The following is a 23,247-nucleotide window of genomic DNA, read 5'->3' on the forward strand; positions in this document are numbered from 1 at the left end:
TTTAGTTACCAATTAGAACCTGATAAAATTGGGCAGACAAAGGAAAATAATGAAGCAAAATTTTTAACCCCAGGGTTACTGTGTGTTTTTTATTTTGCTTTGTTTTGTTTTGTTTTTAACTAAAAAATAGTAGCTTGGCCTTTAGGTTTTTCACAAGACTTAATAGGTTCTATATCTCTTTGTGAACCCTTTTTAACAGTATTGAGATAATTTATATACCATGAAATTGACCCCTTTTAAGTGTACAATTCAGTGACCTTTAGTATGTTTACAGAGTTGTGCAGTCATCACATTCTAATTTTCATAACATTTAGTACATCTAAAAAAGGAACCCTCACACCTACCTGTTTACAAAGTCTGCTGCCTGTTGCCACCCCCAGCCCTAAGCAGCCACAAATCTACTTGTTCTCTGTTTGCCCTTCGAGGCTGTGCCATATAAATAGAATCATAAAGTTTGTGGCCTTGAGTGTCTGGTTTATTTTACTCGGCATGTTTTTGAGGTTCAGCCACGTGGTGGCATGTACTGTACGTAATCCATTCCTTTTTATTGTCAAATACTATTCTGTTGTATGATATCTACATTTTACTTGTCCAGGCACAGTTTTATAAAGATCATCTTCAGTTCCCCTCTGCTAGTCAGAAATCATGCCTTTGATGGTAAAGCTAGTTAATTGGTAATTTATATTGTAAAATAATAGTTTTAATAAGTTTTAATATCTGTCATAGCCTTGCTGTTAACTACTGAAAAGATTTTTTAAAAATTTTATTTCTAGGTAAGACCATTGCAATTGGGAAAGTTCTGAAACTGGTTCCAGAGAAAGACTAAGCATTGTCTTGATGACCCTGCACAATACTGTGAGGAAAATTGACTGCAAAAGCCTACTTCACACCGCCTTCTCTTATTTTCTGCCCATTGACAAACCTCTCCCCGTATTTTGCAAAGACAAAATCCACAGCAAAAGTCCACATTATGTCAGCTTTCTCATATTGAGAGCTCTGCTATGCCACTGTTGAATTTTTCCCAAGATTTTTTTCTTCCCTTTCAAACTCTGCTTCCTTGGACAGATTTGGCAATAGCTTTGTAAGTGATGTGGACATAATTGCCTACAATAATGAAAACCTATTAGGAATTTTTTTATTTTTCCACTTTCCCCTTAGGCATACTTAGTCTCTTTTTTCCCCTAGGCAGATCATTCTGAGTGTGCGAGTGTGTGTGCACATGTTACAAAGACAACTACCATGTTAATAAAATATTCAATTTGAAACCCTTTTCGGTATTTGAATTGCTTTTGAATAATGTTTTTTATCTGGATAGAACACTGTTGCATTAGCTTTTTAACTTTACCAAGTAATTGAATACATTTTATTACTTGGACTTTTCTAAGCTCTCCCTATCCATTCCTTTAAATGAGGCATTTACAATGTTCAAGTTTGTATAAAAAGAAAGAACTAGTTTGACCCCTTGTTTTGATGGTTAATGCATACATACAGTACCTTTATGCAACTGTGACACTGCTTTACTAGGTCTACCAGTTATTTCCTGCCAATTTATATTTTAACATGATTTCTTAAACAGTAAGTGTTTTTAAAATACATGAACTGCATACTATAGTTTTTATAAGTATAAAGCATAATGAAATCATACCCCTACAAAAAATTCCATTAACTTGTTAAATTAGTGGAATTTACAATAAAGAAAGCATGCTGAGACCTGGCAAAAATGCCTCCTTTAGTATTTATAAGAGCTGCATGCATCTAGTATGAAAACCATATCAACTGCAAGTGCCAGTTTTACAGATTACACAGTTTATTTACTATTCATACTTTTAAAGGTTGGATGATCCTTGCTGATTAAAGCTAAACCTCATCCAGCAACCAAATGAACACATATTTCGAACCATCAGAATCTGCACAGACTAAAGTTAACAGTGATAAGCAGAATCAAGCACAGTGTGTTTCTCTCAATTATTTGAAATTGACTGTTTTCTTAAATATAAGGCTGAAATTGCTAAATTATGATTTGGATGAACCACCATGCAGCATTGTGGTGGTTTTTAGATTGAAGGCTAACTTTCTGGTATTACTGTCTTCACTTTGAAATTTTTCATGAGAGTAAATGAAAAATGGAAGGGAGAATTTCTGGGTGTATTGGAAAGCCCCCCCCCCCCCAGTTTTGAGTGTTGCCATTTTTCAAAGACTTGGCTTTTTTTAAGAATCAGTGTATCTCTAAATGACATGTCCCTTCCTTGTAATCCTCTGCCTCAGAAAAGAAAAGCCTAGTCAGACTTATTTCTAATAACAAAACAAGAATTAGTTTAATCCTGTTACCTTAACTATAGAATTCCCATTCATTTCATGAATGAGGGTACACCTTATGGACAGAACCACAGTTATTGTCCTGCAGCTTCCTGTAACTATACTCATAGCTATTAAAATTGCGTGAAATTTACATTTTATTCTGTCTGCAAATCTCTGGGCTTTTAATTTTCTGGGATATGTGGGAGCTTTAGTTAGTACATACAATTCTTTTTGTACTTCCACATGAATAAGCAAAATACTAGCAATTGCTTATATTTTAATGAGTCTTTAAAAGCTCAAAAATCATTGAAGTTATTTCCAGAGATAGATTTCCATTTTTAAATTGAACACATTTTTAAAAACCAGTTAATGTTTGCTATTAAAATATTTACACTTTTAGAATATGTGCATGTTGCCAAGACTCAAGTAAAACAGGGATATCAACTGTGAAGGGCCTACCTCTCAAAAATAGAATAAATATACTTATGAAATAAAAATTTCAATTGATTCTTGCACATTTATGCAACTAAGATTATTTAGAGGAAACTTGTTAAATTAGCCAACACAATACATTTTTTGGTGGGCTTTGAAGTTCTTTGGGAAGAAAGCTCACTTAAAAGTTGATGCATTTTAAACTCGTCACACTGCCTACTTACTTGTCTGGGGAAATGAAATGTCTGAAGTGAACTGGCAGTGTGTGGAGTTGTTGGACCTTTAAAAAGAGCAGTACAGATTCCTACGTTGTCATTTTGTCTTCTGTTAGGTACAAGTATGTCTCTATTACTGACAATGCAAAAATAGGGTAAAATTGGCTTGCAGATATAGGCTATTAAAGACCTAAACATTCTTTTGTTTTTAGCATAGATAAGTTAGAATCACATTTTTCTTTGCATCTTTTTACATTAATGATCTTTATTATACAGCTTTCCTGCTAGATTATTTAATTATAGCTTTTTAAATTAATGAAGTGAATTTAAGAACGATATTGAAATCAACATCTAAGTAATTGCCATTTTAAGCCCCAATTTCTTGCTGTGGGAGGGGGAAATAATCTAGTTGTTTTTACTCTGCAAACAATTTACTCAGTGGAAATCTAGGTAAAATCAAACCAGAAGAGATGGACTGAGTATATAATGCCATGAAATTGTGACAAATAGTAAAGTATTCTTGAATAATTAAGCCCATGTATATTTGTTTCAAATTGAAAGTCTTGAAATATGTGATAACTGAATGTAAAAACTGTAAATTGTAAAAGAATAGATTGTTCACTGCAACGGGGGTAATTCATACTTGTCTGCTAGTTACATAAACTACAAGAATTGCTTTTACAATATGGGATGGACTTTGAACGTAATGCAGTTGATCAGTGACTGGCATCCTCAGCTGAAGTGCTGCAATGTTTTGACTCATTTTCAACCAGCTGCAATTTTGCAACCCAAGAAAAAGGTGAACTTATGGTCAAAAACTGCTTTCATGATGAACTTTTGAAAATCAACTCATCTCCCTGGCAATCTTCTGAAACACTAGTTATGACTGCAATTACTCTATGGTCTTTGATGGCTGTGCCACATGACAGCACTCTGGCATGGACTTCCTCATGGACCGCTGCTTCATGGATGACAGCTTCATTGCTTTGGGTAGGGATTTAGATAGTCAAGGGACAGTTTTTAGTACAGCTCTTAACGTCAGGCAACTTAACTTTTAACTTTAAAAAATCCTTTGTGAAAATCCTGGTAACAGTACTATATCTCTGATTGTAGGATGATTAAATGTTCAGTGTTGGCCTATCTCACCAGAATAAACTGTGCCATTAATCCTCTCACAGACATACGTAAGGTAGATCGCAATCAACAGAATTTAGCAGATGACTTTCCGTCTCCAAATAATATGGCATATATTTCCTCCAGATATTGCCATTTTGAGTCTAGCAAATGCCATCTAATACATTTATGATTCTTGTTCCTTTTCTCTAGAGATCTGCCATGGCAGCAACTTAATAAATGTAGTTACACATGCACAACTCAAAGACTTCGTAGGTTTAAATTTGGCAGTCAGTTGGTTGTATTAGAGTTCATGGTAAATGGAATAGGAAGTGTTTTGATCTTGTAGTTCAGTGGATTCCATCTGAACTAATTTACTGCCAAATTTCAGGTAGGTTAGATTTGGTTCAGCTTGTGATGGTTGTGGCTCTAGGATAGCCTCGATTTTCAATATCCTAGAACATAACTAAGTCTTCCCTTCAGTAAATACACTTCCACGTACCTCTAATCCTATGCTTCCTTGAAACACTAATGTGCAGAGTTGTTTACTAAGAAATGTTGTTAGGGGCCTGGAGGTGTGGCAGTGTTCTCCAAAATGAGGGAGACGTAAACAGGTACCATGTCTGATTAGGCAGGATTTCTTAAGCGAATGGGTATTATCTTTTCTGCCCTGTCCCACATGCCACTGTGCCCTGTAATACTTAAAATGGCAATCTCAGGTTGGTGAACAACAGTAGAAGGGCATTTTGTGCTTCCTGAGGCTCCCCTCGGCCAGGCACATTAGCTTAGCGCTTCTGATGTCAGCCCAAGTCCCTGCTACCTACCTCCTTTCCTGCTGCCTGGGAAGTGTTTGTGCTGGAGCTGTTGCTCCTGTGCTCCTCAGGTGATCATCCACATGCATTAGGTGAAACTGAGGTCTCAGCCCAAGGGGTCTGAATTTTAAGGACTTAACCTGGGATGCTCAGAAGTCGACACACCATAGTTAACTAGTTTCTTCTCTTTTCTAAAAGAAATGTGGATCTCTCTCAGGCCAGGATTTAATGACTGATTCTCTCTAGACAGCAGGTTAATACCCAGCTCTCTTTTTTTTTTTTTTTTAAGCAGAATTAAAGGGAACTGATTAGGTTTGCTGGGTTTTTAACCTAATTGCAAAGCATGGCAGAATGCTCTAGGTAGGAATTACGGGAATCCAAGAGAAAGAAACCTTTCTTCTGATTTGTAGCTACCTACTGTGCCTGACTTGGTGCCTGTGTGAGGATTAAGCCCTTAGTTTGCTCTTGCAATTATTCAAATGACAAGTTAATTTGCTTTTGTAATAACAATAAAAACTGTCATCTTCCCTTTTGAAGGGTTTGTTTGTTGATTATCACCCGTGTGGCATCATGTCCTTGAGTGTATGTCTGTTTTCTCTCTGGTCCTCGGTGTCAAGTCTGGGCATCAGACTACACAGGCACTGCACTGCCGTGTGTAGAAGAACCAACCATAGAGGATTTGAGACTCCACGGCACATGGAACCAGTTTCAGATAAACAAGTTCTCTCTACCAAGAGTGCATCTTAAAGCAGGAAAATCAGTACCTTGGATGCTGTAGTTTTGTCCTGAAGAACTGTATCTCCCAACCTAGAATAAAAGGACAAATTACAATGAAATGAACTTTAAAAGTTCTCCAAATCTAAAAGAACGAAAACTCAGTCTGAAAAGTCACGTACTGTCATGGCATCTTTTTTGGTTTTTTATCCTCTAAATTCAACATTTTAGCCTTAAAAGTGAAACTTTTGTTACAGTGAATATATCTTTCCTTTAAAATCTCATTAAATTACTTGCATGAAATATTTTACTGTTTTCTACTAGAAATAAGGTTACTTAAAACAAAAAACCAAAAATCCTATAGTTGACAAGTGTCCTTTTAATAACTTAATTACTATTATTTGTGATTTGATCCTTCTGTTAGAAATGAGGCAAAAATTTTCCCTCTCAGTGTGCACTGGGGGAAATATTAGTTGCATGTTTTAACTCATCCCATTGCCTGTATTTGATCTCTTAAACATCTCACTTCAATGGAAATGATGAATATGCCCAAATACATTAAGAATAAGCAGTAAAAGGCCAGAATTTTTTGGTTTGAGTTTAGTTAAAAAGGAGGCTACTGATAATATGTCTACTGGCAAAATAATTTAGCTAGAGAAGGCATAACAAGAAAAAATTATTGAACCTGCTTTGCACCCTTAATTGTGATTATCATTTGGGCTGAGATTTCACCCCTCTGAATTGAGCAGTAGTGCCATCCTCCTAAGGCGCTTAGGAGCTGCACAAGTTACTTAAGACAGAAGGAGATCTTAGATCTCCAGCATCATCTTTGCTATTTCCCACCTGGTAGACACACTTAAGTTTGGGGAATAAGAAAGAAATTGTGAAATAATTAGATTCCAAAGAGTATTATTTGTAAAGAAGTTCCAACAGACAGATCTTGTACACAGGGGAAGCATTTTTAAATTAATTTAAAATTTGCAAACAATAAAACGCACAGACCTTAGGTTTACAATGAGTTTGTCAAGTGTATTCAACTATGTAAACACCCCCATCAACATAATAAAACATGCTCATCACTACAGAAAGTTCCTCTCGGGGAGGGAGTTCCTGTCATGACTCAGCGGTAACGAATCCGACTGGGAACCATGAGGTTGCGCATTCGATCCCTGGCCTCACTCAGTGGGTTAAGGATCCAGCGTTGCCGTGAGTTGTGTAGGTTGCAAGGTGTGGCTCGCATCTGCTGTTGCTATGCCTATGGTGTAGGCCGGCAGCTGCAGCTCAGGTTTGACCCCTAGCCTGGGAACTTCTATATGCCAAGGGAGCAGCCCTAAAAATTAAAAATAAATAAATAAAAGTTCCTCTCTGCTACCCTTTCCAATCCACCCTCTCTGCCAATGCAATCACAGTTCTGCCATAGATTAGCTTTGCCTGTTTCTGAATTCCATCATGTTTGAGAGATTTACCCATGCTGTGTCTATCAGTATTACTCTCTTTACTGCTGAGTAATATTTTATTTGATGAGTATCCCACAAAATTTTTTTTAATCACTACCTGAAGGGAGACTTGTTTTCCAATTAGGATTCTTTGTCATGTTGGTTACAAATACAAACAGTCCTCTTTGCATTATCATTAGAAATGCAAATGAGTAAATAAAGCAGAGAGAAAAGCTTTGCCTCTTTTCTCTTTTACTTGCTTTTACAAAGAAACAGACCATTTAGTCTCCCCAAAGGTGGTAAAATAACATAAGCTCCCTTCTAACCTATTAGTCCTGAGTGCTTGCTTCACTGTGGTCCTGTGATGTGCCCTGTCAGTTATAAAACTGGATTGGCCTGACTTTCAGGATACTAGAGGCAAATTCACCTTTGTATCTCTACTGATTAACTCTTTTAAATCTCACAGCTAAGTCCTTGTTTTCTTTATTGGTAAATTTATTAAATTACGTGCATGAATAAGTTCTTTTATTGATCCCTTACTGATGATCCAGCATAATACTTTACAGTGGCTACTGAAAACCTTCCAGGAGCTCTCACTGTTGCACAACGGGATTGATAGTGTCTCGGGAGCACTGGGACGCCAGTTCAATCCCTGGCCCAGCACAGTGGTTGAAGGATCCGGCATTGCTGCAGCTAGAATCTGATCCCTGGCCTGGGAGCTCCATGTGCCTCAGGGCTGCAAAAAAAAAAAAAAAAAAAAGAAAGAAAAAAGAAAAAAACCTTCCTAATTTGAGTAAAGATGCAATTTGAACTGTCAATGATGGGAGTTTCCATCATGGCTCAACAGAAACGAATCTGACTAGTATCCATGAACTGTCAATGACATTCACCAGTTATACACTGGTACTGGTTAAAAAACACAGTCCTCCAAGAAGTTGTCAGCTGCTTGTCTTCCATGATAAAAGATGACCAAAGGTGGAGTTCCCCTTGTGGCTCAGCAGGTTAAGAACCCAACTAGTATCCATGAGGATGTAGGTTTCATCTCTGACCTTGCTCAGTGGGTTAAGGATCTGGAGCTGCAGTGCAGGTTGCAGATGTGCCTCAGATCCTGAGTTGCTGTGGCTTGGGCTGGTAGCTGCAGCTCCGATTCGACCCCTAGCCTGGGAACTTCCATATGTAACATGTGTGGCCCTAAGGAAAAAAAAAAAAGAATTTATGGGCAATGACATTGTTTTTTAACTACTATGACACCACAGCCAGATTAACTTTCCTAAGAATAATTCATCACTAACTGCCTACTCTTCTTCTCTACCAGTTTAAAAACCTTGTGTCTGTATGATTTCTCCATAGTATAAACCTTCAGCTTGATAATCAATTTCTTAACCTACCACTCTAGCTTCATCTCACACTTCTCCCCTCTGCAGAACTCTACCCCAGCCACTTACTACTTCCAAACAACACCATCTTCTTTCACCTGAATCCATGCCATTCCCCTGCCCTGGAAGTGTGGTTCTCAAATTTGAATTCAGGCGACACAACATCTGACAGCCCTGATGCTCTTTTCAGAATCCTAGGAAACATGCTACATGAAGGCTCATGTAACCATCCACAGCATTGTGCTGAAAGGAATTCCATCTTGCGCTAAATTCTAGAAAAGACAAGTGGGAGTAGATGCCAAAGATTTAAGAACATTTCTCCCACAAGTTTTTGGTTAAAGACAGAGTCAGTAATTAGAGATTAGCAGCAGAACACCCCTTCCTCCAGCTTTGGCAATATGGAAGGAGCTTTTTTTTTTTTTTTTTTTTGTCTTTTTAGGGCAGCCTGTGGTGGCATATGGAAGTTCCCAGGCTAGGGGTCGAATTGGAACTGTAGCCACCTGCCTGTGCCACAGCAACCCGGGATCCAAGCCACATCTGACCTACATCACAGCTCAGGGCAACACCAGATCCTTAACACACTGAGCGAGGCCTGGGATGGAACCTGCATCCTCATGGATACTAGCTAGGTTCATTACCTCTGAGATGCGAATGGAACTTCCAGGAGCATTTCTTTGAAAGCAACTGACACAGAAAGCCTCCTACTTCCAGTCTTTCACCTGGGATATTCGTAGCTACTTGCAAAAAGAACCACCCTGGACATCCATCAAAAAGCTCCTAAATAAACTTTTATCTAGTAGTGAACGGCCATACAGCCCTTAAAAAAAAAGAGGCAGAGCATTAAGTACTGACTTTAACAACTTCCAAGATTTACAAAGAGGAAAGGGCAATGCACAGAACAATGGGTATATAGGCTACCACTTATGTTTACAAAAAAAAAAATTAAATTAAATTGAAACTCAGCCATTCGCAAAGAGAAAAAAATGTAAGTATTTCCTAAACATACCTGGAACATCCCTGGAAGGTTCCGGGACACACAGGTAACAGTGATTACCTCTGGGGATGCGGGGACGGAGGGAGACCTCCAGTTCTCCAGCCTGCAGTTTTATATGTACATGTTCTTAGCTCCCGCCTCTGGGAGCCCCAAAGCTCAAGAGACTGGCTCCTGCCCATCGTTTGGGCCTCCACCGCTTAACCGTGCGTCAGGTGTTTCCTGTGCACGAGTCCACGGAATCGTCACTAGCCGGTGGGGAAGTGCCCACCACTCTTGCAGTGGACGCTGGCTGGGCAGCAGCAGGTGGGTGGTGGGGCCAAGACTCCCCGCGCTCCCCATACCCCACGCCGCCTGCCCAAAGTCGAGGTCCACGGAAAGCGGTTGTCTCCACTGGCTGGGTAGACAGGCCTCCTCTCCCGCCTCCGGGCGCTCGCTCGACTTCTCACTCGGAAGAGCGAGAGCGAAGTGTCGCCAGGCTGCTCCCAGCACCTCACGAAAACCGGGAGCCAAGGTGAGGAGAGGTAGCTCCTCAGAATAAAACTCATACCGCAGACTGAGCGACCTCGCCAATTTGCAGGCGCCCGCCAAACCCTCACGCTGCGACGACGGAGGGCACGGCCCACTCGCCCCCGGAAGTGACGCAATGACCCCGTCTCTGCCCCCCGGCTTCCGGCTACGGGCTTGGATTCGCGCGTGCGCACGGGGAGCCGCTGCTGAGATAACGCGCGCTAGACCGCACGAGGTGAAGGCGCAATGGAGGGCTCGGCTTCTACCCCGGCGTCCGCTGCCTCAACCGCAACATCGTCTTCGACTGTAGCGACCCCCGCCTCACTCGAGCAGCTGAATGAAGAGCAGGTAAGCGTTCCCTGGGGAGGGGGATTTCGAAGCAGAGTGGCCGTGGCCTTTGAGGCGTGGGGTGCCGAGTGCTTGCTCCCCGCCTTGGTGGACGGCTCTGGGTCTTTGGGAGGGTCTCTCTGTCGCTGTGCCCTCGGCTTGCCGGCTCCTTTGTACACGCTGGTAGGCGTCTGCCTCGCCCAGCCCAGCGGCTGGCTCTCTTGAGTGGGTTGCAGTTACAATTTAGGGTCTGGGATGAGGCCCACCCGGCTCTGCTTCCCCGCCTTTTGACTTTGGCCAAGTCGCCTGATTTTACAAGCCTCGGTTACTTCGTATTTAAAATAGGCTCTGCTGCCCTCCTCCCTTCTCTCCAGAGTCAGAGGAGGTGATCCACGTAAAGCACCGTAGCCAAGGGTCTGGCACATGATAATCGCTCAGGAAATGCTCGATGCAGGTGTACTGCGCTTTTTCTGGAATTATTGCTTTCTTGATCGAGTGCAGGGGAATCTGTTTCCCAGCTGACTCTGTTTTATGTAGGAGAGGCGCTTTTCTGTAGACGATGCTGTTAGCGGATACTTAAATGGCTACATTCCTCTGATTACACGTTGCAGGATCCTAATTGATATGGTTGTGGAGGTTACCTACTAAAATAGAATTTGAGCAGAGGCAAATTCTGGGGAGGGGGTGACTGCCAAGTTCGATTGTGATTTAACTCCTTTGTGTATCTCCACTTTGCAGATTAAAAAGGCTGTGGAAACTCTCTTGGCACATTCCAAATCCAGGAAGAACGCGAATGGATTGCTTTTGAATGAGAATGAAAATTTCTTTTTAATGGTGGTATTATGGAAAATTCCAAGTAAAGAACTGAGGGTCAGATTGTAAGTTTTGATTTTCTACCTTTGCTGTTTTTATCTACTTGGCCATTCCGTGGAACTTTTAACAGTTGATTGGCAGCTTTATTTCTAGTGGGAACTTTGCAGACTCAGATATCCGAGTTGAAGTAGTTATGCCTTTAAAAACCATAGACGTGCAGATGTGCTTTTATTTTCTAGAGAGTTCATCAGTTTCCTGGCTGCTTGGAGGATAATTGGACCTAAGCAGTTCTGTTGAATTTGAAAAGTTAGTGTTTAGAGAACAAAGGTTGGAACAAATGAAACATGCTTTGTATCTTCAAAGATTCTGTCATCTTTCCACGTCAAGCTAGTTCCAAGCTAAAATTCCCAAGGTCCCAGCCTCCTTTATACAGAGACTATTAAAAACTTGGCAGTGAACTCTTTGCGGGAAAGAAACCCATGGCGATTACACATTCTTATTGCTTGGACTCTTGGGTCAGAGATGCTCTCTGTGCAGAGTTGCCAGACTTAGCAAACAGATAATACAAGCAATTTTTTAGTATAAGTAGGACACATGTAATTTTGGGAGCATAAATGTAATTTTATTTTAGTAGTAGTATTTCTCTTTCTCGTGCTGCACCGGCAGCATATGAAGGTCCAGGCTGGGGGTCAAATGGGAGCTGTAGCCACTGGCATATATATATATATATATATATATATATATATACAGTCTTTTTTCTCACATTATCATGCTCCATCGTAAGTGACTAGATATAGTTCCCAATCCTATACAGCAGGATCTCATTGCTTTTCCATTCCAGAGGCAATAGTTTGCATCTAGTAACCTCAGACTCCCAGTCCATCCCACTCCCTCCCCCTCCACCTTGGCAACCACAAGTCCATGAGTTTCTTTTCTGTGGAAAGGTTCATTTGTGCCATATATTAGATTCCAGATATAAGTGAGATCATATGGTATTTGTCTTTCTTTTTCTATCTTGCTTCACTTAGTATGAGAGTCTCTAGTTCCATTGATGTCGCTGCAAATGGCATTATTCTTTTTTATAGCTGAGTAGTATTCATTCCATTGTGTATATGTACCACATCTTCTTAATCCAGTCATCTGTTGATGGACATTTAGGTTGTTTCCTTTTTTTTTTTTTAATGGTAGCATAAATCAGCTACTATACTTTACAATCTTATTGAAGTATGGTTGATTTACAATGTTTTGCTGGTTTCTCCTGTACAACAAAATGATGCTCTCTTCTTAAACTAAGGCAGTGTTACCTCAGCTCACTTCCTAGCTCACATGTTCTGAGTCTTTTTTCCTTTTTGAGACTCTGCATGATGCATGTTTGCTGGTACCTGTAGGTTTGTACAGGTTTCTGTTTCAGTTCCTACGAGTTACGTTGTGTATGGAGCCCAGGGCTTTCTGCAAGGTCAAGTTCTGAATCAGAGCTATCCTAAAGTAAAATTTTTTTAAAAAAACACAAAAAACAAAAACCTGTCCTGAGGAAACTAGATTAGTCAAGCACATCACAGTGCATATGCACATATAGCAACATAACTCTTAACTGTATCCCAAATATGAATTGAAATTAAATTTTGACCTTTGGCTATTTATGGGAATTAGTCTTTGAATCTTAAAACTCTCCTTTGTACCTTTGAAAACTAGTGGTTTTTTGTTTTTTGGCTTGATGTGGTCATCTCAGTTCCCAGACCAGGGATTGAATCCCAGCTGTAACTGTGTGAGAGCATCAAGTCTCAACCACTAGACCACCAGAGAACTCCGGGAAACTAGATATATTTTAAAATGCTCTCAGTAGCACATTTGCTTAAAAAGTGTGAATGAAGGAGTTCCCTTTTTGGATCAGCAGCAAGGAACCCCACTGGGGGTTCGATCCCTGGCCTCAGTCGGATCAGTGGGTTAAGGATGCAGTGTTGCCACAAGCTGTAGTGTAGGTCACAGACGTGGCTTGGATCCTGCGTTGCTGTGGCTGTGGCTGTGGCATAGGCTCGCAGCTGTAGCTCCGATTCAACCCCTAGCCTGGGAACCTCCATAGGCCAAAAGTGTTGTCCTAGAAGGACCCAAAAAAAGTGTGAATGTGGTTTATTGAAATGACAGTCAATTTATTTTGTTTTGTAGCATATAAACGTGCATGTCCTCAGTTATAAAGCTTTATTCCTTGGTTCCTTCTCATGTATTTTGCAGGTCCTTGCCTCATGGTATTCGATCAGATTTAACAGATATCTGTTTATTCACCAAAGATGAACCCAATTTAACTCCTGAACAGACAGAACGTTTTTATAAGAAGCTTTTGAACAAGCATGGGGTTAAAAACATTTCTCAGGTAGGAGCAGGTTATTATTTTCAAGACAAAAGATTGGATTCAATTGAAGTTACAAGTAATGTATTCCTATATTACCTAGTATGTCTTTCTCTCCTTGGATTTTTTTTGACCGTGCCCTTGGCATGCGGAAGTTCCTGGGCCAGAAGATCAAAACTTTGCCACAGCAGCAACCCGCAGTGCTGCAGTGACAACGCTGGAGCTGTAACCCAACGAGCTTCACAAGAACTCTGTCAGTGGCTTTTATATCTTGAAGGTTTCTCCATTGTATTGCTTCTCTCTGCTTCCAGGGCATCCTGGATTTGCCTCTGAATTGACATTTCTCACCCTTTTTGTAGGTGTTGGTGCATTTGTCTAGCTAAGGGTCCTGGCTCATTTGCCTCTATGTTCCCAGCACTTAGCCTGGTGCCTGTGCCATTTCAAGGCGCTAAACGGTGACTCCAGGGCATTTTAAAATCCGAATACAAATTGCCCCAATGTTTCTTCTTCTTCTTCTTGTTCAAGTTCTTAAGTTGAGGTGTGCAGCACAGTGATTCAGCGTTTTGGGGGGTGGGAGGGACCCGCACCCTTGGCATTTGGTCGAATCAGAGTTGTAACTGCTGTGCTACACCACAGCTCATGGCAATGCTGGATCCTTGACCCACTGAGCGAGGCCAAGGATCAAACCCTCGTCCTCATGGATACTAGTTGGGTTTGTTACTGCTGAGCCACAACAGGAGCTCCATTGATTCAGGTTTTTGTTTTGTGTTGGGGTTTTTTTAACAGATTATATTCCTTTATAGGTTATTGCAGGATATTGGTTATAATTTCCTGCGCTATATGGCAAATCCTTGTTCCTTATCTGCTTAACATATAATAGGTTGTATCTGCTGATCCCACGCTCCTAATTTGTCCTCCCCTCTCTGCTTTGGTAACTGTAAGTCTGTTTTGTGTCTGTGAGTCTTTCTGTTTGGTTTATAGATGCATGTTTTTACGTTTTCTTACATTTCCTAGATTATCCCCTTCCGAACTCTAAAAAAGGAATATAAAGCCTATGAAGCCAAGCTCCGCCTCTTGGGCAGTTTCGACTTCTTCATTACGGACTCCAGAATCAGGCGGCTCTTACCCTCACACCTCGGGAGGCATTTCTACAACAGAAAGAAGTAAGTTTCTCAGCAGTGACCAGACTCTAGCCGCATGGGGTGTATTGGTGTCTGTGCGCTGCTCTGACTGCCTGTGTGTTGTTGTAGAGTTCCGGTATCTGTGAACCTTCAGGCCAAGAATTTGTCCAGAGAGATCAGTGACTGTGTTGGGGGAACTGTCCTAAACATCTCGAAAAGTGGTTCTTGCAGGTAGGTACAGGCCCTAAGATGTGCTTCTCTTTATTCTTGTATGTAAGGATGACCGCACAAAGTTTTTTTTTACTGCAAGGAAGTGTTAGTGAAACCAGATTCTTCTGTTAAAACTCAAAATCATCCTTTAGCAGTATTCGGTTTTCTGGAATGGCGCTGCCCCCTAGAAGGTTCCACAGTGATGGAGAGTGTCTGTGGCTCTGTGGTCCCACAGGAGAACGAGCCGCATGGCCCATAGGGCACTTGAAATGTCACTGCTGCAACCAAGGAACTGACTTTCTCACTTTATTTGATTGTGATTAATTTAAATTATAAAAAAGGCACGTGTGCTGTCATGTGCCGTATCGGACAGGCCCCCTCTGGGAATACTTGAGGGAAGCAGGAGAATGAAACGGATGCTTAGGGGACCTGAGTGGTTCTTTCTGGGCTTCCGTGTGGACCAGCACCGTTTATCCTTCCAAGCAAAGGTCCACGTCAGCCTTGCTCGAGCTGCTTTTGAAGAGAGTTCGTGTCCCTCCTGTTGGACCAGCCCGCCTCGTGTCTTTGTGGTGGTTGGCACACTCCTCTTCTCTCGCTGGGTGGGAGGGGGTTGCTAAGCTGGGGTGGGTGGACTCCCCACGCCCAGACCTTGATACCAGCAAAGACTTTTTAGGGCAGTGATCGCCTCCTGGCCGCCAGGTGGACAGAAGGCAGCTCAGCCTTCTTATTAGGCTGAGGAGCAGTTTCAGTTTGAGGGCCCAGGGGAGGGTAAAGTTGGTGGGGAGGAAGGGGAGTTTTAAACATGTTCAAAATCATGTCATAAAATAATTAATCTGATGACTGGGACGTCTGTGGGGAGGGGGTGGGCAGGGGTGTAGGGTGCAGCCCTTCCTCCCTGGGCTACCCTAGGAGCGCCTGTGTACCCGGTGGTCACATTGATCCCAAAATAGGACCAGCAAGGAGTTCCCTGGTGACCTAGGGGTTAAGAATTTAGCTCAGGTCCCTGCTGTGGTTTGGGTTTCATCCCTGGCCTGGGAACTTCTGCGTCCCCCGGGCACGGCTGAAAGAAAACCAGGACACTAAGATACCTTGTCTCTGCTCACCAGGGATGGCAGCCCTTAGTGCCCTCAGGTAGGGTAGGGCAGGGTATGGCTGAGGGAGACTGGTGGACTCTGGTGTGGCCTTCCGCCTGCAGGTGGGCACCCCCCTAATTGGGTCTAATTGATCGGCTGAGAAGAGTCGATGGTCACACCTGACCACTCCGCTCTTTGCTTTTAGGCTGACGTCATGGTAGTGGCTCATAGGAAGCGGTTAACTCGAAGGTCAGAGGCCTGGTTCAGGGTGTACTTGCAGATCAGGGCAGCGGGGACACAGTGGGCAGGGCCCCGTCTGGCTGGAAGGAGGGAGGAGCACCAGGTCCTCTCATCCTCCTCCTGCCGATGCCCTGCCCACAGCCAGCCGGTCTTTCGACTCTGGTGGGGAAGAGGATGGGGGCTGGCAGGGACTGGCAGCCCCAGTGCCTGGACATTGGGCACCTCGGGCCGCCCCTGATGGCTGCGGCTGAGGAGATGCTTTTGCTTTTGGGGGTAGTTCCTCTCAGAACAGCCTCTCCAGGGGGTAATGGCCCTCTGAAAAGCTCGAGGACTGACTCGGTGACCTGCGTTTCCTAGAACGAAGGCGAAACTCCCTGCGGTCCTGCTGCTAACCCTCCCAGCCTCACACGGTTAGGTGCCAGCTCCTCAGTCACTTCGTGATGGTGGGCAGATCGCAGGAGGAGGGCATTTCTAGAATGTGGAAGATGATGTCTGTCTTTCAAATAGAGACCCTAAGGATGTGAATGTTTCTGCCTTTTAATAGTTGGGGGAGGATTGTGTGTTTGTATTTCTCACATACCTGCCTGTGCTTGTTTTGAAACACAAGTCGTCCTCTAAACTCTTTGTGTCGTGACCTCTCAGCACCATCCGCATCGGGCACACAGGGATGCAGGTTCAGCACATCGTTGAGAACGTCCTTGCCGTGGCAAAAAGGCTCTCCCAGGCCCTGCCAGAGGTACGGTCTTGTGTGCGCCTCGCGGTCGTTGCTGTGCAGGAGGCGGAACACGTCCGGGTGATGTCCTTGTCCTCTTGTTGCAGAAGTGGGAGAGCGTGAAGCTCTTGTACGTGAAGACGGAGAGGTCGGTCTCCCTGCCTGTCTTCTCGTCGTTTGTCAGCAGTCGGGGCGAAGCGAAGGAACTGCGCGCCGCAAATCAGAAGAAAAAGGTTAGTCGAAGTTCAGGTCCTGGGGAGGCTTAATCAGGGATGTGAGCGCAGCCAAGCAGAGGGAACAAGAGCACAGATGAGGCTCAAAGGAGCCTGTGCAGTGGCCAGAGCTGCCGGGATTAAGAGGAAAACCAGGAGTTCCCGTTGTAGTTCAGCAGACAGGAATCCACCCAGTATCCATGAGGATGCAGGTTCGATCCCTGGCCTCACTCAGTGGGTTAAGGATCCTGTGCTTCCACGAGCTGTGGTATAGTTCAGACTTGGTTGGATCTGGCATCGCTGTGGTTCCAATTTGTCCCCTAGCCTGAGAGCTTTGTATGCCGCCATGGGTGCAGCCTAAAAAAAAAAAAGAAAAGAAAACCAAACCTTAGGCTATTGAGTGAGTACCTGATATTTAAGGGCAGAATTTCAGATTTTTGAGGCTGACACATAGCTCTTGGTGTTGGTTTGTAGGCTTTCAGTGCTACCAGCACTGTTGCATGAGGAGCCGCAGGGGAGGAAATGAACCGTTTTGCTTTTGGTTGGACCAGTCTGGTTTATTCAGCCTCTCCTGCCATGTTAACCCATGTGCCCAATGAGTTTCTAGACGCGGTCTTTTAATTTTTTTTTTCCCCAGAAGTTCCATGTTGTGTTCTTTTTCAGCTTGGCGTTCTCTTTTTAGGTTTCGTTGTCTATAAATAGTCTCCCAGTGTGTCTTAATTCTTGGAACACATTAAGCACAGTTGTTCTTTTGTCTGATACTCGGACAGCAGGCATCTCGGCAGTGCAACCGGTTGTCTCTACCTGCTGGTTCTTGGTTATTGTGGACTGTGGATGCTCGTTCCGTTTGGAAAATGATTTGTAGAACTCATTTGAAGGCTGGGCTGAAGATCTTTCCCCCGAGAATTGATATCTAGGTCATCTCCGCCAGGCGCCTCGAGGACACTCTCAGCCCAGAACCACCTAGAACCATGTTCAGGGCTTGAGGTCCCCTGAGTGACTCAGACCCACCGGCTCTGCCTCCTCTTCATCTCTGTCCTGAGGGTCTGACTCACTGGGGCCCCAGTTTATTGAGATGGGGGTTTCTTCTTCGAATCCTTGCCTGAGTGGATGCAAGGATTTGCTCTCTCCACCTGACACTCCTGCCCTCTTGTCCCCAATCTTCGTGGCTGTTAAAAATAAGAGATCAGGGAGTTGCTGTTGTGGCTTAGCGGGTTATGAACCCGGCTAGTATCCATGAGGATGCGGGTTCGATCCCTGGCTTGCTCAGTGGGTTAAGGATCTGGTGTTGCTGTCGCTGCAGCGTAGGCCAGCAGCTGTAGTTCCAATTTGACCCCTAACCTGGGAACTTTCATAAGCCAAGGATGCAGCCCTAAAAAGCAAAAGAAAAGAGAGAGATCAGCAGAGTCTCAGGGCAAACATTTCTTACTGTGTGATCAGCTCATCAATGCTTTTATGGGGAAAAAAATGGTTTAAATTTTACCTCTCTTTTTTTCAACTTGTTTTCTTTGGGAGGATATTTGAAAATAACATAAACCGCTGTTACTGGAAGCAGGAAGTCTGAATTTTTTGCTCTTTTTTCAGCGGATTCACTTGAGGCCTTTGTGAAGGTGTTGGAATTGCTGGTTAAGATGGAATTTGGATGCTCTTATAGATGTTATTTAGCAGTACTCTGTGGTCAGGATAACGGACCGTCTCTGTCCATGGTGGGATTAGTTCCAGGCCCCACAGTTGCCAAAATTGGCAGGTGCTAAAGTCCCTTCTGGAAGGTGGTGTGGAATTTGCATATCATCTACACACATCCTTCCATGTTCTTTAAGTCTCTTCAGATTATTTAAAATACCAAATGCAATGTATGTACAATGTAAATAGTTGCCATAGTGCAGCACATTCAAGCTTTGTTTTCTGTGGGGTTTTGTTGTTGTTGTTGTTTTTTTTTTTTCTTTTTTGCTATTTCTTGGGCCGCTCCCACAGCATATGGAGGTTCCCAGGCTAGGAGTCGAATCGGAGCTATAGCCGCTGGCCTACGCCAGAGCCACAGCAATGCGGGATCCGAGCCACGTCTGCAACCTACACCACAGCTCACAGCAACACTGGATCCTTAACCCACTGAGCGAGGCCAGGAATCGAACCCGCAACCCCATGGTTCCTAGTCGGATTCGTTAACCACTGCGCCACGACGGGAACTCCAAGCTTTGGTTTTTGGAACTGTTTGGAATTTTTTTCCCCCTGAATGTTGTTGATTCAGGGTTGGTGGACCCTGCAGATGCGGAAACCACCTAACTTATCACATCCTGCGCAATTCCAGATCACTCGCACCTGGCCTGTAAGTGAGGTTGGCTCCCACACGGTCTATGACTGCACACTTCAGATCCTGGATCTGAATATGCTTTGCCACATAAGATACCTCTTCAGCTGTGACTCAGGCAGAGTGGAGTTGGAAGTTCACGTGCTGGCGGTGGGCCTTGTTTGCTTGGATCTCATACAGGTCAAGGCCCTTTCACGGAACATAGGAACAACCTGACTTCACGTGCTAGTAACTCTCGGCCATTTACTTACCAACAAAATTTCCCCACTAAAATTATGCTTGGGTGTTTCTTTATATATAGGAAGGAAAGAAAAGCCAAAAGAAGAAAGAACATCTTAAAACACAACAGGAGAAAAAGGAAACCACAAAGCTGAGGAAAAAGGCTGGGAAGGCTGCATCAGCCCCAAGTGTAGATGATGCTGCTGCTAAAACTGGCGGTGCTCCAGCCAAAGGCCCTGGCCCCCAGAAGAAGGCCAGTAGGGTGAGCGCCCCACCTAAAGCGCAAGACGAATCCGAAGAGGAAATCCCGCTGCTGGTCCCACTGAAGGAAACTCCAGCTGCAGGAAGCGTGGAGGTATTTTCTTTTCCTTTTTTCCTTTTTTCTTTTCCGGGCCACACCTGCAGCACTTGGAAGTTCCTGGGCTAGGGGTCAACTCGGAGCCGCAGCTACCAACCTACACCACAGCTCGCAGCAGTGCCAGATCCTTAACCCACGGTGTGAGGCCAGGGATCGAACCCACATCCTCCTGGATACATACCAGTTGGGTTCATAACCTCCTGAGCCACCACAGAGCTCCGAATAGACCCCTAGCCTGGGAACTTCCATATGCTTCGGGAGTGGCCCTAAAAAGACAAAAAACAACAACAAAAACCCCATCGTTACTGGGGGAGACCACTTGAAAATAAGAGGGCTGGAGGGCCATCCTCACTGTGTGCAAGAGACTTGCAGCCCCTGTGGGCACAGGTCAGGCCAGGGCTGTCACTGCACGTTACCTGCCATGTGTTTTTCCCCAGCAGTCATCCTTAAACTCTTCAGTGGTGGTATACATTTCATCTACCAGTGAAAAGATTCCTTTTAGAGTGTCCCCAAAGCGCTACTACATTTTTTACTATACTTGAAATTATTGTAAATGACTGTATTATTGTATTGACTGTAGGTGGTATAATTGATTTTAGAAGAGATAAGCTGCTGTTGTTAAAATGAGACTGGCGGGTAAAATGTTGGAAATTAAAGAGTGGAAAGCGGAGTTCCCATCATGGCACAGTGGCTAACGAATCTGACTAGGAACCATGAGGTTGTGGGTTTGGTCCCTGGCCTTGCTCAGTGGGTTAAGGATCCGGCGTTGCCGTGAGCTGTGGTGTGGATCGCAGACATGGCTTGGATCCCATGTTGCTGTGTCTCTGGCGTAGGCCGGTGGCTAAGGTCCAATTAGACCCCTAGCCTGAGACTCTCCATATGCTGCAGGAGCAGCTCAAGAAAAGGCAAAAAAAAAGTGAAAAGCATACCTGCCTGGGTGACATTTAAGAGTGTGGAAATGGGGAGTTCCTGTAGTGGCTCAGTGGTTAACGAATGCGACTAGTATTCATGAGGACGTGGGTTCGATCCCTGGCACCGCTCAGTGGGCGTTGCTGTGGTGTAGGCTGGCAGCTACAGCTCCGATTCAACCCCTGGCCTGGGAATCTCCATATGCCCAGGTACAGCCCTAAAAAGACAAAAATAAATTTTAAAAAAATCGTGGAAGTGGGGACTTCCCGTTGTGATCCAGAGGGTTAACTGGACTGGTATCCATGAGGATGTATGTTCAGTGCCTGGCCTTGCTCAGTGGGTTAAGGATCTGACGTTGCCATGTGCTCTGGGGTAGGTCGCAGGTGTGGCTCGGATCCTGTGTTGCTGTGACTGGTGTAGGCCGGCAGCTGTAGCTCCAGTTGAACTCCTAGCCTGGGAACTTCCGTATGCTTCGGGTGTGGCCCTAAAAAGACAAAAAGACAGTGGATTTTTCTAACAGGTGTCTCAGTTGGTTTTCCCCACGCACTGTTTGGGAATTGCCTGTGAATGCAAGGAATTTTCAACTGTAGGTGAAGAGTCAGGTTAGGTCCCACGCCTCACCGCTGTGCTTCCAAGAACCCTCAGCTGCAGCCACAAGGAGGGGCGCTTTTCCTCTGATGGGACCAGGGAGACACCAGGGTCCTTTTTATAATTGTTAATAATGTTTACAAGGCAAAAGGGAAAAGCCATTCCTCATTCATTGTGCTGCAGTGTCCTTTTTGGGGGTTCCCTAAATTTGAAGAACAGTAACTCTTAGAGTTACACTGTCAGTTGTGTCTCCTGTTCCACTTTACTCTCCACCGCTGACTTAACTTGCCTTTTTTTGGGGGGGGGGGTCTTTTTAGGGCCGTACCCTTGACATATGGAAGTTCTCAGGCTAGGGGTCTAATCGGAGTTGTAGCTGCTGGCTACACCACAGCCACAGCAACACAGGATCCGAACTGTGTCTGCGACTAACACCACAGTTCACGGCAATGCCGGATCCTTGACCCACTGAGCGAGGGCAGGGATCGAACCCACAACCTCATGGTTCCTAATAGGATTCGTTAACCACCGGGCCACGACAGTCACTCCTTAACTTTCTTCTTTTTGTTAGATACCCAAAGATGCCACCAGAAAGAAGTCTCCAAAAAAGAGACCTAGTCAGAGTCCTGGTCCCAACACATCTCGTGGGAAGAAAAGAAAGGCCCCCCCAGCTTCAGAGACCCCAGCAGCTTCAGAGACCCCAGCAGCTGCAGAACCCAAGACCCCAGCTAAAGGCCCAGGAAAGAAGGCAAGAGTCAAAGAAGAGGTGGAGAAAGAAAGAAACTCTTTGCTGGGGAAAAAAGACCCACGGCAGACTCCCAAAAAGCCAGAGGCCAAGTTCTTCACTACCGCCAGTAAATCTGCGAAGAAAGCTCCCCGTACCCCCAAACAGTGGCCAAAAAAACCCAAAGTACCCCAGTCAACATAAACTCAGAGACTTAACCAGCAGGAAACTCATCAGAGCTATCCAAAGAGCTTTTTAAAAATACCTGGGTCCTGACCCCCGTTGCAACCTCTGAGTGAGACCTAGACTTAAATGTTTTTTAAAACCTCCATAATTAATTGTGCTACATGTTCATGGGTGTAAGAACCAATAGTTTGCAGTAAATGGAGTTCATTGCTTTTCTGTGTGTTTACTAATGTAATAGAAGGAAAACACAGTGCTTCTCCGTGGTTGTGTTTTTTTTTTTTTTAATTTTGTCTTTTTAAGGCCACACCTGCAGCATATGGAAATTCCCAGGCTAGGGGTCCAATTGGAACCGTACCTTCAACCTACAGCACAGCTCATGCAACACCAGATCCATAGCCCACTGATCGAGGCCAGGGATCAAACCCGATCATTATGGATATTAGTCAGGTTCGTTACCACAGAGCCATGAAGGGAAGGCCTGTGATTTTATTATTAAAGTATGACATTTGCTCCTCAGTATACTATTGGCATTCCATATCTTCTTGGTTTTACTTGAATGCCTGTGGTGTGAGCCTTTCCTCCTCTGCTTTAAATCATTTGTTCATACTACAGCTCCACGATAGTAATTTGTGCAGACCGAGCCAAAGCTTGTCTGCAGGTCACTGGTGGGCTCGCTACCCTCGAATCAGCCGTGGAACTAATGACCAGCTCCAGTTTCTTGGCCTCATGCTGAAATGGTCCATCTTGGTGGGTCTTGGAAAAGGCCTTTGAGTCACAACTAAAATAATTGATTCCAGGGCCCTGGTGGTGATCAGCCAAGGTTGCAGATCACTGAATCCGCATACATTTGTTGGGGGGTTAACATGGAGTTGTTCAGAGAGACACCTAATTGAATTCTGCATGCTGGAGGCCAGAAGTATTTATCGTCCTTAAGCCTTTCCCATCTCCCTCCAGATCGGATCGCTCCTCATCTTACATGGAGTTACTTAGAGGGGACAGCTCTAGGGCA

The 23,247-nt window shown here is 44.1% G+C and overlaps 2 protein-coding genes across 3 annotated transcripts in view; both read left to right on the top strand.

The window, feature by feature from the left end:
• GSPT1 (G1 to S phase transition 1) overlaps positions 1 to 5,406 on the top strand; it is a 36,478-nt gene extending 31,072 nt beyond the window's left edge. For both annotated transcript variants that reach the window (XM_047780479.1, XM_047780480.1), the window contains exon 15: positions 774 to 5,406. In XM_047780479.1, the coding sequence (XP_047636435.1) occupies positions 774 to 826 (53 nt within the window). In that variant the 3' untranslated portion in view covers positions 827 to 5,406. The remainder of the gene's footprint in view (positions 1 to 773) is intronic.
• Positions 5,407 to 10,070: 4,664 nt separating this feature from the next.
• On the top strand, positions 10,071 to 22,491 carry RSL1D1 (ribosomal L1 domain containing 1). The gene is made up of 9 exons (XM_047780482.1): positions 10,071 to 10,245; positions 10,963 to 11,102; positions 13,267 to 13,405; positions 14,396 to 14,544; positions 14,632 to 14,733; positions 16,668 to 16,761; positions 16,845 to 16,970; positions 19,559 to 19,831; positions 21,900 to 22,491. Exons 1-9 carry the CDS (start codon positions 10,144 to 10,146, stop codon positions 22,254 to 22,256), a joined length of 1,482 nt encoding a protein of 493 aa, XP_047636438.1. The 5' UTR covers positions 10,071 to 10,143; the 3' UTR covers positions 22,257 to 22,491.
• Positions 22,492 to 23,247: the final 756 nt, after the last annotated feature.

The sequence above is a fragment of the Phacochoerus africanus genome, chromosome 5 (genome assembly GCF_016906955.1).
Source record: "Phacochoerus africanus isolate WHEZ1 chromosome 5, ROS_Pafr_v1, whole genome shotgun sequence".
Lineage (NCBI taxonomy): Eukaryota > Metazoa > Chordata > Mammalia > Artiodactyla > Suidae > Phacochoerus > Phacochoerus africanus.

Coding starts and splice junctions, on each gene's coding strand:
- RSL1D1 (XM_047780482.1), top strand. CDS start 10,144: ATGGAGGGCTCGGCTTCTACCCCGGCGTCCGCTGCCTCAACCGCAACA. Junction 10,246..10,962: donor AGCAGCTGAATGAAGAGCAG/GTAAGCGTTCCC, acceptor TCCACTTTGCAG/ATTAAAAAGGCTGTGGAAAC. Junction 19,832..21,899: donor CAGCTGCAGGAAGCGTGGAG/GTATTTTCTTTT, acceptor TCTTTTTGTTAG/ATACCCAAAGATGCCACCAG.